The sequence below is a fragment of the Typopeltis vanoorti genome, chromosome 1, assembly GCF_054136105.1.
Source record: "Typopeltis vanoorti isolate ZY-2024b chromosome 1, IOZ_Tvanoo_1.0, whole genome shotgun sequence".
Lineage (NCBI taxonomy): Eukaryota > Metazoa > Arthropoda > Arachnida > Uropygi > Thelyphonidae > Typopeltis > Typopeltis vanoorti.
The window spans coordinates 103038657-103053371 of record NC_143549.1 but is presented as its reverse complement, the minus strand read 5'-3'; the positions used below and the strand labels follow the sequence as shown (position 1 = coordinate 103053371).

At 35.1% G+C, this 14715-nt stretch overlaps 1 protein-coding gene across 2 annotated transcripts in view; it reads left to right on the top strand.

The window, feature by feature from the left end:
• LOC150110262 (A disintegrin and metalloproteinase with thrombospondin motifs 16-like) overlaps nt 1-14715 on the top strand; it is a 127808-nt gene that overhangs the window by 69152 nt on the left and 43941 nt on the right. For both annotated transcript variants that reach the window (XM_090398724.1, XM_090398731.1), the window contains 4 exons: nt 1878-2008; nt 6317-6440; nt 9315-9559; nt 14161-14314. In XM_090398724.1, coding sequence (XP_090254850.1) covers nt 1878-2008; nt 6317-6440; nt 9315-9559; nt 14161-14314 — 654 coding nt within the window. The remainder of the gene's footprint in view (nt 1-1877; nt 2009-6316; nt 6441-9314; nt 9560-14160; nt 14315-14715) is intronic.

Genomic DNA, 14715 nt, shown 5'->3' with positions numbered 1-14715 from the left:
TCGCCGAACTTTATATAGTTTCTATATTCGGCATGAAAGTCTGAGTTTCTTATTCGGCTAAGAAACAATATGGGATCTTATTATTATCATTTTGATAGTAAGACAAGCAGGAAAGAAGTGCGCTATAACACAATGCACTTCGCTAGCCTTGCCTTCTTTTGAAGTGGGTGTACCGAGATCATGATAAGAAAATAAACTGCACACAATTATGAAACTACACCAACTTTTATCGCCACAGTGGCGCATTTTTAAGGGTGACTGGACATTGGTCATTCGATTGGAAAGAACTGGATTCGAATCCAGTCTAGGAAACAAGGAACGTTTATAAAGCATCTCATCTGACGGTTATTGTTGTTCGTTTAAAATTATAACTGATTTAAAGCTAATAAGGACAGCGAATTATGTCTATTAATTGCGTGTGTTCTGGCTGGTTTGGCTATTTTTGGGAATGAAAAATCTGAGTTTGACAGGGAAAAAAAAAATATTATATTCGTATGATACTGGACAATTCCCCCCCCCCTTGGATTAGCAGATTCTTATGAAGGTTCTTCGCGTCCTATACGGGATTCGAACTGGTCTTTTCCAACCAAACGATCGTCGATCCAGACGGAGACTTTATAATAGCCTTCATCTCTTAGTCGGGATCGATCTCATAACAGGGTGAGATCGATCCCAATTCACCGAGAGGGTAAAATTTTACCCTCTCGGTGAATTTGGATTTTACTCCAGCGAAACGAATAAATCAGTCGGTGGACAAACATATTCACAAATACAATCCGCTCATCTCGTGGTCTAAGTTGTTGCGACAGTAATTCCAATCGTGTACAGCCACACTGGGTTTAGTAAATCTTAATTATCGTGATCCCTCACCGACCTGTATGAAGAAAACAAAACGAAAGATGGCTCTTCAGATGACATGGCGCTCTGTTCGACTCAGCAGTTCATTGTCTCAAGTCTTGCATCGCTGGACCTGAAAAAAGTTTTTTTTTTTTTTCAGGTCCAGCGATGCAAGACTTGAAAAAAAGAAGTATTCGGAGTGATAAGTTATTTTCTGTGACGTTTAAATTCTTCCACACCGAAATTAAAACACCGGGGAGTGGATACGCTAACCACTCCCCAGCCAAAAGGCCACGGGTTCGAATCCCGCCGTGGGCATGGATGATCGTCTGTGGAAATACTAGTGGTAGTCATCGGCGATAGATGGCGTTGGTGTAGTTGAGGTCAGTTGGTGGATTGTGAGTGGTGGAGACAGAGTTGTAGAGTAGATGCTCTCCCTCGATGAGTCTTTGGACTTCCTGGAGGTGACATAATAATAATAAACATTTTAGACCGAAATTTAGCAATACGACACAAAATATACTGCATGAGGCCAGCTTATTTATTTATTTATTTTTATTTTTTAATTGTGATCCTACAAGCAGAAATCTTACCAAAGTAATGACACAAATACTGCAATACCAGTGCCATTATTGCAGATACAGTGTCTGTGTGTGCGTGGTGGGGGGGAGGAGAGTAATGGCAGAATAGGAACAGCAGGCGCATAACAAATGGATTATCTTATCTTCTTCAGGAAGGAAGTGTTCATCTGTTTCTTCAGTACTTATAAATACGTATGAAGCATCCTCGTGAGTGATATTTCCATGGCACATAGCAAAACTGGCATAGCGGATGCGGCTTAATTTTATTCATTGCTTTATAGAACAACCTGCATTAATTATACTGTGCAATAAATTCCTGTTTTGTCAAAAAGTGCTAGTTGGTTCTCTAATAAACACGTGTTATTAAAATAAACTGCAATAATGATTTCTTTCTATCTTAATCAGTCTAAATATATTCTAAATTCATAATATTGAATTTCTTTTCTTCTTTTTTTTTAGCTCTTTCCCGTTGTCGAGTTTATTGTGTACCCGAAAGTAAAGATTTTTTTTTCGTCCTCTCCACTAAACTGGAAGATGGTACTCCTTGTCAAGAGGATTTCACTGGCGTCTGCATTGATGGAGAATGTCGGGTAAGAATATCCTGTGTTGACACACGCGAGTGTCTTCTTCAAAATAATTAATTAATCCTAAAAACGTCGATTATGAGCATGATTCACGTTTCTATTGAATCCACTTGTACCACAGGTCATATTAAACCAGATTTGTTACATTTTGGGTTGTTGAGAATCAACTGATGTACCTGGTCACAACATTTATGTACTACTGCCTGTTAAATGTATGAGATGTCTGCCAGTTTGTTTTTGAAGCGAAAAAAAAGTGTCTTCTCTATCTGAGATTCTAATAACGATTATCGGAATCGAAAGCAAACGCGAATCGCAGACATAGTAAAATGAAGGGGGAAAATCTAATATGATAAAAGCCTCAGGCCTGTGTACCAACAATGCTAGACTTAGCATGCGCATAGCATTGGAAAATAAAAATTAAATCCCTTATTCCTTTTATTTCCCAAAAGGAAACTGGAGCTCTTTTAGCCTTAACTTTTGGAGATCAAGCAACAGTCGGTCTTAACAAGCCAAGTCCATGGCTACTGATGATTTTAGATGTATCAAAGAGAGTTCAGCAGACAAGTGCCGCCATCTCGTGATCCCGAACCCAATCATTCGTATTATTGTCTGAAATAGTGTGAGTAGACAGTCGATGTTTTCTGAGATACGGGGATAAAAACACAATTTCTGGAAGAAGGAAACCCTACTTGCTGTGCCAGAGTCGGCTAACTCGGGAACTAGCTGAAAAAAAACAGCTCAGCAAATTTTGTACTAGAACTATAACGGTCTTACTTTTAGCTGTCTAGCAATTTCGTACAAGAAACGTTATTTTACGAAGCTACATAGGTGCTATAGTATAGTCAAGAACACCACTTGAAAGCTTTTTAGTCGATATCCTTAACTTGCTCTTCACATGTCTGCAATTCTTATGTAATCTTAATACAGTAGCTCTCTCCTTTTAAGAAGGGGGGGGGTAGGAAGGAGATGAATTTCGCCATTCCAAATACACATAAAAGAAAACCACAATATACAAAAAAAAAAATAATAATAATAACGCTAACAACCAGAGCATAAAGGAGTTATTTGGTTAATGTAGAGGTAGCTATGGATCCTACATTAGTAGTCTTCAGTTCATTTCATTAATGTATGCGTTGAACTGAAGTGCGAAAGAATATCTTTGGACAGCTGTGGTTTTATATACATACAAATGTCACTTTAAATAAAATTTATTCAACTGGTATCCCCCCAATAGAATGGAAAAAAGCAATTGTGATTCCTATCTTTAAAAAAGGTAATAGAGATGATCCTAAAAACTATAGAGGTATCAGTATACTAAATTCCTGTTACAAAATATATAGCAGAATCTTAAATAGCAAACTAATGAAATATTCCGAAAACTTTATTTTAGAAGTACAGAATGGATTTAGAAAAGGACGATCATGTATAGACCCGACCTTTTGCCTAAAATTAATAATAGAGAAAAGAAGAGAATGCAATTTAGAAACACATATTGCATTTATTGACTTTGAAAAACATTTGACAAAGTTAAAAGAAAGATATTACTTAACATATTAAAAGAAAGACAAATACCAAATAATATCCTAAAAGCTATCACAAGTATATATGAAAATAATCAAATACAAATAAGATTAAATCACGAGCTATCATATACGAGAGAGATAAACCAAGGGGTCGGACAGGGATGTCCCCTCTCAGCAACTCTTTTTAATATCTACTTAAATGAAATAATAATAAAATGGAATAAAAATTTACATCAAGGAATTAAACTTTCTCCTACAGTAAACTTAAACACTCTCCTTTTTGCCGACGACCAAATAATAATTACAAATTCTGAAGATAACTTACAGAAAGCTATTTTAGATCTAAATAAGATAGCCAAAGATTATGGTATGAAAATATCAACAGAAAAATCAAAACTATGGCCTTTAAAGGACAAGATCCAGCAAGAACTAAAATAGTAATAGATAACAAGATCTTAGAACAGGTGAATTCATTTAACTACCTAGGATGTATGATCACATATGAAAATGAAAAAGATATAAATGTAAAAATTGCAAAATATTTAAAAATAACAGGTGTAATTAACTCTATATTTAAACCAAACCTAGTTCAAAAACAAACCAGGCTAAAAGTATACAATACATTAGCCCTACCAGTCTTAATGTATGGAAGCGAAATCTGGACAATAAAACAAAAATACAAACAAAGATTAACAAAAGCAGAAATGAAGTTTATGAGAAAAACTGCAAAGTATACTCTATTTGATCACAAAAGAAATGAAGAAATTATGAAAGAATTAAACCAAGAAGCAGTAATAGAAAAAATTAAAAATATAAACATAAATGGATGGAACACGTTCGAAGAATGAAAAAAGAAGATTACCAAAACAAGCCTCAGAGTACAAGCCATTAGGAAAAAGAAAACCAGGACGTCCTCTTAAACGATTCAACGAGGAACAGGCCATGCTAGGCCTAAATCCTTGATGCGCATGATGATGATGAAAAATGTCACTTGTAATAATTTAAAACTAAAAAATAAGGTAGTTAAAGTTTTGAAGAGATTATATTTATCCTGTTTTGTGTATGTCGACCAGATTCTGTTTGGCAGAAAGAAGAATCCTGTCAGAAGAACCTCGGTTCCTCACTCTTAGTTTAAAACCTCTTCTAAGGGTTTCTCTCCTTCCTACACGAGATTCGAACCCAGATCTTTCCATCCGAAAGTTAAATATCGTGTCGTCCTGGCGACTACGAAATACGTTTAAGAAACTGGATATTATATGCACAAAAATGACAAATATTAAATTCTACTATCTAGACCAGTGGTCGCCAAAGTGGTCGATATTGACCCCCAGGGGTCGATATAACATTGTTAGGGGTCAATAGAAAAATATAAGACATCATTGTATGGGTAATATTTAATTCGGTTAACTTAGATTACCTCCATGCTGAATGACAACGGAATTAATAGTGAATCGTGGGAACATGAATAGGACCTATAAGATGGAGCAAGGTCGTGAAAATAGTTACGGAGGCCAATCAAGTAGGCCAAAATGACGTACTTACCAATAAACGGATGTCGGTGGTTCCCTCCCGGCCGGCGCGTACATGGTTGAAGCTGGTTTCAGTCATGTTAATTCCATTTTAACAAAACAAAGAAATAATCTAGATATAGAATTCCGTGGCGATTTAAGGCTGAAACTTACTAATTTTGAACTCAACATTTCTAATTCAAGAAGCACACCCTTCACATTGACAACGTTAGTAAATTGTATACTAAGTTAATAAAAGTCTTATTTTCATTATTTAAATGAAGGGGATATTAAATCACACATTATTTCAAAGCCGAATAAGAAACTCAAAGATCGGAATCAAATAGTTTCATGCCGAATGTGGGATTTAATATCCCGTTCATTTAAATAATGTTACATCGCCGAAGTGAAGCCTATTGGCTCTTTTATTCAGGTCTTATTTTCATATATATAAGGAAGATTGTATTATTGTTATTTTGTTATCTACATTAAATTTTATATTTTACATATTATTTATCCCTCCTATCAAATATGTAATGTTAAGAAGGACGTCAACAACAAAAACGTATCCGTTTGACGTTAAGCCAATATAATAATATATGCTCTATTACACATACAATAAACACTGTAACTATAAAGTAAACAATCTAAAAACTCACATAAGCGTCTTTTTTTTGCTTGTCCTATTATAATTACGTAATAGTAAAATAGAGGGGGTTGATAAAAAGTCAACAAACTTTTGAAGGGATCGATGGTCAAAGACGTTTGGCGACCCCTGATCTAGACAGTTAAATGAGAGAGCTCTTACGATTATAGAGATTCTCAGCTCTTATTCGTTGGCTTTTACGTGTTAATACTTTTTAAATGCATTAATATAACAGTATTTTGCTTCTTCTATTCTGATTTTCTTTAGCAAATTTATCAGTGTAATTGTCATTTTGGACCAAGCTGCTAGAACCTTCAGAATATTCGTTGGGATCCTCTCCTCAGAGCCTTTGTTGGGCTCACCTAGGCTTTCAGGTCGGAAAACTCAAGTTTTCCTGTTATGACAGTGTGCTCGACATCCCGATAGAAGGTCAAGTTCTTATATACATATATATATATATTAAAAGGAAAAGCGAATCGATCATAAATACAACCCAAAATTAATTGCGAGGAAAACTGTTTGATAAATTATATTGCGCGAAATAAAATTTCTGATTGTTTTCTCTCTCTCTCTCATTATTTTAAGTTTTTTCTTCTTTCTCGTTTTCTAATACTGTATGAACTTGTTATACGTACAGAATGTTGGTTGCGATCATCTAATTGACTCCAGTGCCCAACCTGATATTTGTGGTGTATGTGGAGGCGATAATTCTACCTGCTTTACTCTGAAAGGAAGCTATAATGCGACCAATGTATCAGTAGGTAAGTTTATTGTTCATTTATTTTTATATTAAAGCAGTGGAGAATCCAAAGGGAGAAAGAAACAGGGGCGTTCGACCTCTTTAAAAAAGTCAGAAAAATATAATAATAGTGTATTTTTCAGCTAATAACAGACATATTAACGTTTGTTATTGGCTGAAAATTTCTACTTACTTATATCAAAATGTAAAGTACTTAGAAGACTTAGCTTAGCTTCATGGAAACAAATTAATGATAAAAGTTAATCCTACCTGCATACTCTGCTATGTTTGTCAATTTGACCGGCTAACTTACTTTTAGTTTCAATTCCCTTATAAAGTAAAGGTTGTGCGCGTCCTGGACGGAATTCGTAGTCAAGTTCTTCCAACCGAAGGCTATCGTCGGTACTAGCTGCACTATGGAATCTTAATTTTTGTTTTAAGACCTGAAAAACACAATTGGTAGTAAAACTCAGTTATCTAGACTTTAAAACCTTATCTTCGGATCCTTATTACTAAACCATATGAAAAGGATTAAATGCCTCAGAAAATAACTAAAACAATAAAATGAATCAATAGAGATTTATTCATTTTGTTTATTCATGTAAATAAGAATTCCAGTGGCATATTATATTATATTGGTAGGATTATGCTTTGGAAGATTGATGAGGCTGGAGATCTTGCAGTTATGCTGGACAGAAAGTTGTTCACGAGAATACAGCAAACGTAACAAATACGACTCCAGGCGATGCCTGTGATGCAGAAACAAGTTGATATGTAAGAACAGGGAAGTCATTTTCCTATTTATAAAACCTTGATACAACCTTATCTGGACTGCTACGAGCAGATTTGATCCACTGAAATCGGAGGAGGATAAAGAGGCTGTGGAAATGGTGTAAAGAAGAGTTACAAAGATTTTGAAAGTTTATTTTTTACTTGGTCAGACAATAATAAATTTAGTTTAATCCTTTATCCAAGTGTGTGCAAACAAAGTTTGCGCCTGAAAGTATCTTCAGGACTGGGGTAAAGTGGTACAACACCGGGCGACTCTTTGCAAAGGTGGAGCAAGATCCTATCTCAGTTACAAAGATTATATCGGGATTATGGAATGTAGATTATGAAGATAAGTTGAGAGTATGTGCACTAGCAGAACTGGTAAACTTTTGGAAGTGTTACATGATATCAGTTGATAAAAGTTTTCATTATAAAGAGGATGAGGGAAATACAAGGGGGAAGAATCAATGGAAGTTTGTGTACTGTTAAGAAAGGGGTGAGAGAGCTAGATTTTTCTCTCAACAAAGCAGTGAGTGAGTGGAACAGTTTGGCTATTGAAGTGATGAGTGCATCTAGCACGAATGAGTCTAAAAGAAGGTATGACAGCTGGCCCCCCCTTTATAATGATGACAATAATAAATAAACATGAAACTTGTTGAGTTATTTTTTTACTTAACTAGAAACGAAAGAAATATTTAATAACTGTTATTTTTTAAGTATTGTTGTTTGCTTAAATATAGAGCATCTTAAAATGTCACACTTTTATAAGATAACAAATATATTTGGAAAAATCGGGCTTATTGACATTAATTACAACAAGCTTTAAAAATTTGAAGTCACTTTTGGCGAAATAAGAAATTAAACAGTTTATTTAAAAAAAAAAAAGAACTACATGCTTGCACGTCTTTTAACATTAAAAAGAAGTATTCTTATTCATTTTCAGCTGAAAAGATAGATTTTCATTTGGGCATTTTTAATTTTAAGACTTTAATCCACTTAATCTCAAGATTTTTAAGATCTGTTTAGAAGGATTCGTAGCAAGAATCCGAATGAAAAACTTTTAAGACTTGGAAGAGATTTTTACTATTTAAAATAAATAAATAAATAAAATCTTAAAACCTTTGTGTGTGTGATAGCGCCGACAGTTGTGGGTAGTACGGTATGTTTCAAAAAGAATGACCCGATTTCAAATAATTATATTTAATAATGAAAATGTGGTACAGTTACAAAATAAATTACCAAGTATGAAGTAAGGCCTAAAGTTTCACTCACCACAATTAAATGGTGGTACAAGTCGCATTCATTTGTGGTTCGTGGTTGCAGAGATATACAATTTTCAAATCGGGACATTCTTTTTGAAACACCATGTATTTTGCAGTGGCAAGACAAGGTAAAAATTTGTTGGAGGATAGGATCCAGGTGCGAAATGGAACGTGCAGAGGAGAGACTTCCATATAATATGTCTTTGCCCATATAATTTGTCCTTGCTGTTTCCAATTCTGCACCACTAGCTGAAGAGTCTGAAATTCGTGGCACGTCAACGGTTTTTCTGTGTCGGTGATTCTTTATAATCATTTGTCAAATGCCAAGTCCTCGATATACATATACATAAGGAAAATGTTAAAATTGCAGTTACAAATTCTGGGTATTGAATGCAAGTGCCTGACTGAATTTGAAACTCCTGATCTACAGAAAAACTCCCGTCTCTTTCTATTCTCCATACACCAGCATCGGTATTGTGGGTGGGCATTAAGTTGGATAATATGGAAGCCCTGGAACTCTTTCGACCCACTCATGGACTCCAATAAGCAGGATATTAATTTTAGTCTTATACTGGACAGTGAAAATCCATTATCACCCTAAGCCATTCACAAACATCAATGCATGGTTGGATTAGAATTCACAGTCTGATGATTGGATAGCGCTTACGCTATTCATTTAACGAAAGATGGGTTTAATTTAGGGGCAAAAAAAATATATATAAATAAAATAAATAAAAATAAAAATCTGTTGTGCATTTAATCGTCCGTTTAATTAATCCAAGCATCGTCGGAAATGCAATATTGTTTTATATCAAAGAAGTGGTTTCTTTCATTATCTGTAACTTGTTTTTGGATCCTTTCAGGTTATCACGAAGTCGTGAGCATACCTCGAGGTGCAAGAAGAATACACGTGACGGAAGATCAAGATACCAACTCATACCTGGCCCTTCGTAATGCAACTGGGAATTATTATATAAGCGGAGGATGGGCGATAGATTGGCCTGGGAAATACCGTGTGGGTGGAACGGAGTTCATTTACCGACGCTGGTACCGACAGCCCGAGTCGTTATATGCACGAGGGCCGACAACTGAAGAGCTCATTGTGGAGGTAGTTAACAAGTTTTCAATTGCCTCGATCTTCTCTCACAAATCATTTTGCAAATATTAATAGACTCGTATATGAAAGGTCATAAAACTGTTCGAAATTTAGTTCCTTTTATAACATTTTCTAATGTATGAGCATTACTTTGAAAATTTAAGATTTAATTTCATTAATTTATTAAGCAAGTGACCAATTTATTAAATTTAAAACTGGTAAAGATATGAAATCCATCGTGCTTATTAATGTAAAGAAATTCCTATTATATTGATTTATACACAATCTTAAACGTTCTTGAGCGTCTCTGTAGTGCAATTGGAAGAAGAATTATTTCAATGTGTAACTTATGCTAAATGGCAAAATAACTGCTCAAAAGATTGTACAGGTGAAAATAGATTTTGAGCATGTTATATGTTGTAAATGAAACGCCAATGAAAATAATTGTTAACTGAATAAGTGCTATGTACTTATTGTATATATGTAAATAGTTCGTCCGAATGTACATAGATGCTTTTGAGAAAATAAAATATTATTGGAAGAACAGCTGAATATTACGCCCTTCTCTTGGAAAAGACCGGAGTTCGATTCTCGTCATGACGAGAAGAATCTTTATGTGGTTTTTTTTAGTTGAAAGCGAGTTAGCCTACGGAAAGCTCGGGGTTTTCATCCCTTAACACGCAATTTACAGACAAAAAAAAAAAAAAAAAATACTGTTGTACTTTTATTGTGCTCGTGCAAAGTAAGATGACCCTGGAAGATATGCATGCACTTTTCTTTTCCTTTTGTCACCCACTTGATATGCAATTCAGCGTAGCACTGTTCATTTGTATATTTTACTCAGTAGCGCTGGACATGGACAACTGATGCGCCATTAACTTATCTAAGCCTCAAAATATTTACTTTTTAAATATCGTATGATATAGTTTATACGATTATAAATATTAAACCCTTCAGTGAGCATTGGTCGCTAATGTACAGCGCTATTACATTGAAAAAAAAAAAAAACGTAACCGATTTTTTGACAACAGCCTGTAACCACACGGTCATTTGCCATTGACGATTTACTTATTGTAATTTGTGTGACATATCATTTGTTGAATAGCCCAAATCCACTGTGCCGAACCATTAAATAATGCAAAGAACTATAAATAAATATATAAATACGGTATATGGAGTATTACAGAAAGACATTCCCATACGTCAATATAAATTAATCACTAAATAAGCAACCAGTGATATTCTTCCAATTTTGCATTAACATTAATAAAAATAATTTCCCAAAGAATTCCTTCTTAAACTGCATTAACAAAAAATGGTGCTATAAGAGGCTTTTTGATTTCTTATATATGATTTCTTTAATAAATTTTCTTATTTTTGATTTCTTAATAAATGTTAAATGCTCCAGGGAAAGGGATGGTACCATGATACACCCCCCCCCACACACACACACACTCATTCCATCATATCAGATAATGGGTGCATTGGCCATTACATGAATGTAGGAAGTATAATTAAGTTTCAGCTTAGAGCGTACTCGTATTTCTCCCCTTTTTTCACTCCTTTTAGGAGCGAAAAAAGGGGAGACTCTCAGGAGGAATGGCCAAGGTACTGGAGAGATAAAATTCAGGAATGGGTTAAGAGGAATGAGATGTGAGAGAAGATCATTTCGTGAAGGGTAAGTCATGCTTCAGTAATTTACTCACTTTTTGTAATAAAGTGATTTGATTTGGATGAAGAAATGGCTATGATACAACTGGACTTTACAAAAACACTTAACAGGAAAATATCACATGGAACTCTTGTACAGATTGGAGCAAATGGGGATGGATATGAAGCGGGTGATACAAGAGCAGCTGATGGACAGTTTCAGAGAATAGTTTATGGAGTCGATTCCAGGAGAAGGCTTGTGACAGTGATGTACTGTGGAGCACTGTACTTGGACCACTGCTGTTTAATTTGTACATTAATGATGTAGGACTGAGGGGAAATTGATAGACATGAACACAATTACCAACGATGATGAAAGTGGAAGTGGCTGCTTACCCAGTTTTAAAGTATAAAAAAGAATATGCTGAACTACAAAGCTGGAAATCATGATCAACTTATGAGAATACTATCTTTGGTCTCATGGTAACAGTTACTGAATGGGAAAAATGTTAGCAATGCATGGGAATCTTTGAAAAAGTGCTTGAATTAGGCAGTATCTCAATGTATCCCTAGTGTTCTAAGAATCAATAGGTTGGTAGTGAAATGCATGTGCAACCTTATTAAGCAAGAGATCCACATGAAGTTGATGATATGGAAAGAATATCATGAAAATAAGAGTGAGAGGAGTTATGAAATATATAAAGCTCAGGCCAGAAAAATAATGAGTATTGTGAGGAAAGCTAAAGCAGAGTATGAAAAAGAAATTGACCATGCAAGCTAAAGGCAATCCAAAAGACTTTATTGTTATGCTGCAAGCAAAAGAAAGAATAAATGTGGAAGTATAACTTTATTGAATACGGATGGTACTCGATTGTCGGAAGCTAAGGAGATTGTTCAGTTAATGAGTGCTCACTTTGCTAAGATATATCGACTGGTGTATGTTGCATGGTGCACAGTGCTACTGCTACATTGGATGAAGAGTTAGAGGTTCATGAAAATGAGGTTGAAGAGCTGCTGCATAACTTTCATCTGCCCATTTACTAAAGGAATATTCAGCTGAATAGGCTAGGCCTTTCACATATTTGTATAACTTGAGTCTCAGCTCAGGAATGGAAGAAATGTATGATAGTTCCATTGTACAAGGGTGGTGCAAAAACTGATGTGTCTAACTACGGACCTATCAGTATCTCTGGTGTGGTAGCGAAGATTTTAGAGAAGTTGGTAAGAACTCACATATACAGAAATGGGTAGACAAACACGCTATACTCTGCAAGGAACAGCATGGGTTTACTAAAGGAAGGTCATGTGTTAGCAATTTGCTCATATTTTATAACAATACTACAGCCGAGTTGGATAAAGGGAATGCATACACTATGATAATATTGGATTTTTCTAAGGCATTTTGATAGGATACCACATGAAAGACTGTTGAATAAACTGGAGAATATGGGATTGGAATATAATATCTTGACTTGGATCAGGAGATGGTTGACAGATAGATATCAAAAAGTGGTATACAGTATGTGTGAATTTGCCAAATTTAAGATAACCAGTGGTGTACCTCAGGGTTCAGTACTTGGGCCATTATTGTTCAATCTATACATTAACGACATCAGGCAGGGTCTATCATCAGATGTGCAATTGTTTGCCAATGATGAGAAGATAGGCAGAGAAATCAGGGATGCTACTGATATTCAGCAATTACAAAATGATTTGAATAGACTGGAAATTTGGGCAAACGAAAATGGCTGTCAGTTTAATGTTAGTAAGTGTAATGTCATGCACTTTGGCGTGATTAGAGTTCCAGAGGCATATTATATTATCAGCGCTATGCTGCAAGAAACTGAAGAGGCAAGGGATCTTGGTTATTGGTGGATAAGAATTTAAAGTTCAAAGGTCACATAGCAAAAGTTGCAAATACAACTCAGAGGATAACTGCTACGTTGAAGCGAACCTTGACATGTAAGTATAAGGAAGTCATTTTGCCTCTTTATAAGGCTTTGATAAGACCACACTTGAATTACTATGTGCAGATTTAGTCTCTCAGGTTTGAAGGGGATAAAGAAGCTGTGGAAAGGGTGCAAAGAAGAGTTACTAAGATTATATCTGGATTATGGGATTTAGATTATGAGGACAGATTGCAAGTATGTGGATTGCAGACTCTGGTTAACAGGAGAAAGACTGGTGATATGATAGAGATCTATAAATGTTTGAATGGGTGTTATAGGATTTCAACTGATGAAATTTTCTGTTATATGGAAGGTGGGAGAGGACACGGGAGCATCCATGGAAGTTAAGTTTATTCACAGTCAAGAAAGGGATAAGAGCCAGGTTTTTCTCCCAGAGAGCAGTGAGTGAGTGAGGGAAATAATTTGTCCTTAGGGGTAGTGAGTGCATCTAGTGTGAATGAATTTAAGGGAAAGTACGATAGCTGGTTTGGGTGATTTATAGCCTCCCTTAATGAGTCCTTGACTCACTGGAGGTCTCAGATAATAATATATGATGCAAACCTATAATACCCTATAAAACAAGTGTTTTCATGAACTCAAGATATATTGTTGCCCATAGGCAAGTACTATTCTGTTGCCCTTAAATTCGAGAAAATATGCAAATTTAAAAATAACAAAACAGTGTTTTCATGATTGAGATTGTGGGCTGCCTCCAAATGGTCCTAAATGTCATGGAACTAACTCTTAGATAATCTGGCCCTGCTGTAGACAACAAGCATGAAACTTTTTCAAGCCACCTCAGTCCTTCCTCCAATTACGGGATGGTGGTATCACAATGAGTGATAAAATTCACCTACCATCTAAGTATGTGTCCACCACCGATAATATAACCTTTTTACTAACTTGAATTATTTTAACTGAGTTCGGGTAAATTGTTATGTTCTATGAAGTATTTTTTATTCATATTCATATTAAAAACATATCTCAAAATAATATATATTCTTGTTCTAACAGATACTATGTGAAGGGTCACTGGCTCCTAAAGTGACTTTTGAATTTGTTATACCTCATAAAGGCAACCAGTCTGTTAGTAGAAACAATCAGAAGAGGCTTGCACATTTTGATTGGAGGCTACTTAATTCAAGTTGTTCTTCACCATGTGGAGGAGGTAAGTAAATTGTGCAGAACGAATATTCAGTATATTAGTTCAGAAGATTCATATCTGTTTTTATTATTAAAACTACTGAAAGTAAGTTATGCTTAATTAAAATTAATATGAAGTATTAACAAAAGCCAACTTATGGAAATAAAGGTTTTACCAAAGTAAAAATTCTCGTGTTGAAATTGAGAGAGAAAGCAAGTTTGTTTGTTTTTCTTGTGAAGGCTTCCTGTTTAGTGAATTTAACCAAATATTTAAAAGTAATTATTATTATTGACATATATATATATATATATATATATATATATATATATATATATATATATGACACCTCCAAGGAGTCCAAAGACTCATCGAGGGAGGGAGGGCACCTACTCTACCGCTCTCCGTCTCCACTGCATCATCTATAC